Here is a 3,672-nt window from a genome sequence, read left to right as displayed (position 1 = left end):
GTCTGTCCCCAGTCTGACCAGTTTGTGTCTCTCTGTCTGTCCCCAGTTTGACCAGTTTGAGTCCACCATTGGTTTCAAGCTGTTGAACCATCGAGCAGCGAAGCGTCTGTGGAAAGTCTGTGTGGAGCATCACTCGTTCTTCAGGTCAGTGACTCGAGGTAACGCAGGGACATGAGGGGACACAACACAGGAAGACATGTCCTGATAACAGTCTGTCCCTCTCTATCTGTCCCTCCCTGTCTGTCTCTCTCTGTATGTCCCTCAGGCTGATGTCTCCAGAGGAGACTCCAAAGAAGTTTCTGTCTCTGGGCTCAAAGTTTCGGTACAGCGGGCGGACTCAGATCCAGACCCGCAGAGCCAGCGCCCAGATCTCCAGACCTGCACCGCATTTCCCACGATGCATCAGCAAGAGGAACATCCTGAGCCGCAGCCTGGACGGAGGTACGGGTCAAACTGGTTCTGGCCTCTGAGCCGGTCCTGGTCTCTCAGCGGATGCTGGTCTCTGAGCCGGTGCCAGTCTCTTAGCCAGTCCTGGACTCTGAGCTAGTGCTGGTCTCTGAGCTGGTCCTGATCTCTGAGTCCTGGTCTCTGAGCTGGTCTTGGTCTCTGAGTCTGTTCTGGTCTCTGAGCCAGTCCTGGTCTATGAGCCAGTCCTGGTTTCTGAGCCAGTCCTGGACTCTGAGTTGGTGCTGGTCTCTGAGCTGGTCCTGGTCTCTGAGTCCTGGTCTCTGAGCTGTTCCTCGTCTCTGAGTCCTGGTCTTGGTCTCTGAGCTGGTCCTAGTAGCAGTTCTGTCCTTCAGGTCTTCACTGTGGATCTCAGTAGGTCTCTGTACACCACTGATACTCAACTAATGGCCCGAGGGCCAAATTTGGCCGCTGACTGGACCCCGGTTGCCCCTCAACCAAAGTGATTGACAATGGCACAGTGTTCTTGTCCTGTAAAGTCCTAAAGTTCTAGAAATGTCCTAAATCCTGGAAATCCTGGAAATCCTGGAAACTAAATCCAGGCCCTTTGTTCCCAAGCAAAGCAGGTTGAGTGTTGCTGGTGTAGTTCACATCCTAGTAGTGTTTCTGGTGTCAGAGATAGTTCTGGTCCTGGAGGGGTTGGCCTGTTCCAGATCTCAGGGTTCAGGGTTAGTAGATCCGGGTTCAGGGGGTCTGGTTTGGGCTCAGGTCTTTCTAGTACTTGTTGGTGACCAGAGTTTCTGATTGGTCCCCAGCACCGAGGACCCCTCCCTCGTCCTCTCTGATTGGCTCTCCAGCCATCACGGCGTCCCCCAAAGTCAACGGGGCTGCGCAAACAGGTAGAGATGCTAGTGCAGTCCTGCTCTCTGATTGGCTGCTGCTTCCCCTCATTCAGCTCCTCAGGGGACGTTGCCTCCTGATTGGCTGGAGGGGCTCCATCAGCTGTGTCTGTCCAATCAGCTGCTCTGTTTCTGATGATGATGTCATCACATGAAGTCAGACCTCCTTCCTATCCACGGACCAAGTGAACCATAGACCAGGTGAACAACCCACCAGGTGAACCACAGACCAGGTGAATTAGAGACCAAGTGACTCACACCAGGTGAACCACATACCAGGTAAATGACCGACCAGGTTACTTACAACCAGGCGAACCACAGACCAGGTGACTTACAGACCAGGTGACTTACAGACCAGGTGACTTACAGATCAGGTGACTTACAGACCAGGGGAACCACAGACCAGGTGACCAGGAAGGAGGTCTGACTCTCTGTGAGATATGTAATCATCATTAGCACAGTTAGCATAATTGGCACAGTTAGCATCATTAGCACAGTTAGCTTTGTTAGCACAGTTAGCTGTGTTAGCATGGCTTAAATGTGTGTCAACAAGCTGTGTGATGTGAGATAGCAACATGCTATGGCTTCTTGGTGGTTATGAATGCTGATTGGCTGCCTTGCATGCGCCCTGTGCGCTGATTGGCTGAATGTGCCATTGCCATAGCGACGAGCATCCATGATGCTTTGCTACTGAAGAACATTACGAGAGGCGGCCTGACAGCAACGCTGTGGTTGCTATGGTTACTTTTGCTGCAGCTGGCTGACAGTTGCTGTGGTTACCTCCATCACCATCATTAAAGTCCCAGCTGATGTGTGTGTGTGTGTGTGTGTGTGTGTGTGTGTGTGTGTGTGTGTATGTGTTGTAGATATGGGCACAGGGCTGTACGCAGCATCCAAAGCCATCGCCGTCAGTGACCTCATCACTACCGTAACGCCTGAGAGGACAATGGAAGAGAGGGGGGCTGAACCAGGTACGAAAACAGCCAGAGGAGACGCATTCGACCAGCTGACCGAAGCTTTGAAACCGTTCTGTCTCCTCCTCTCCTCGTCTCATCTTCTCCTTTCCTCGTGTCCTCCTCTCCTTGTCTCCTCGCCTCCTCCTCTCCTCCTCTCCTTATCTCCTGTGTCCTAGTTGAGGAGGTGCTGATGGTGCAGGAGAGGATGGAGGAGAACAAAGAGGAGGTGCAGCAGGAGGAGGAGGAGACCAGAGCCACAGAGATCTCTCAGCAGAGTCCTCCGACTCCTCAGAAACAGGACACCAAGGTAACAGACACCTGTCTTTCCTGTCTTACCTGTCTCTTGCAAAAATTAACCCAAATGTTGAGGACATGTTGTCTCTGTGTCCAGACGGAGTTGACAGACACGGCTGCAGAGGAGCTGACAGCAACCGAGGTACCAAAGATTCACCTCACCCCAAAATCAACCTGTGTCAGTTAAACACTTTTTACTCTCTTAATGATATGTCAGAGAGCACCTGTCAGGTGTGTTCAATCAGACACCACCTGTCAGGTGTGTTCAATCAGACACACCTGTCAGGTGTGTTCAATCAGGGACACACCTGTCAGGTGTGTTCAATCAGACACACCTGTCAGTGTGTGTTCAATCAGACACAACCTGTCAGGTGTGTTCAATCAGACCACCTGTCAGGTGTGTTCAATCAGACACACCTGTCAGGTGTGTTCAATCAGACACACCTGTCAGGTGTGTTCAATCAGACACACCTGTCAGGTGTGTTCAATCAGACACACCTGTCAGGTGCTCTCTGACAGATTTTAAGAGAAATAAAAAGTCTCAGATCTGAAATCTGAGAAACTCAGTTCACTTTTTTTTGTTATGGAACAAAAACTGTTGAATTTTATAAATCAATAGACATCAATCTTTCACTGAACTCAGTAAGATCAACCTGTCTGTCCCTCTGTCTCTGTCTCTGTCTCTCTCTGTGTCTCTGTCTCTGTCTCTCTGTCTCTCTCTGTGTCTCTGTCTCTGTCTCTCTGTCTCTCTGTCTCTGACAGTCTGATCAGGATGAAGACTTGCGGACTCAGGTAAACTGATCTTCTTTCTCTGGATGTCTTGCTGTCTTCTGGGGACAGAGACTGAGTTTGTTTGTGTCTCCAGGAGACATTGGGGAGTCCGGAGGAGGAGCAGAGACCTCAGAGCACCATCAGTGCTCTGAGACGCTCCTTTTTAGAGGGAGGAGGAGAAGGAGGAGAAGGAGGAGGTCCGACGGAGTGGGAGAAACGTCTCGCCTCCTCACCACTGCGACGACTCGACGACTCGCCAATGATCGAACCGCTGGAGCCTGACGAGGTGAGTTCACTATAGTCCCGCCTACACCGCAATGCAACACGCCAACACACAGCAACACACA

At 51.4% G+C, this 3,672-nt stretch overlaps 1 protein-coding gene across 1 annotated transcript; it reads left to right on the top strand.

The window, feature by feature from the left end:
* Positions 1-46: 46 nt before the first annotated feature.
* Positions 47-3,611, top strand: LOC121938758 (band 4.1-like protein 3; the record flags this gene model as incomplete). Its single annotated transcript, XM_042481929.1, has 7 exons — positions 47-144; positions 266-441; positions 2,171-2,275; positions 2,437-2,567; positions 2,652-2,696; positions 3,317-3,346; positions 3,420-3,611. Coding segments are annotated over 7 exons (777 nt in total), but the record flags the coding sequence as incomplete, so codon positions are not given.
* Between the last annotated feature and the right edge of the window lie 61 nt (positions 3,612-3,672).

Source organism: Plectropomus leopardus, unplaced genomic scaffold (genome assembly GCF_008729295.1).
Source record: "Plectropomus leopardus isolate mb unplaced genomic scaffold, YSFRI_Pleo_2.0 unplaced_scaffold319, whole genome shotgun sequence".
Lineage (NCBI taxonomy): Eukaryota > Metazoa > Chordata > Actinopteri > Perciformes > Serranidae > Plectropomus > Plectropomus leopardus.
The sequence above is the reverse complement of the archived record's forward strand: the minus strand, read 5'-3'. Positions and strand labels throughout refer to the sequence as shown.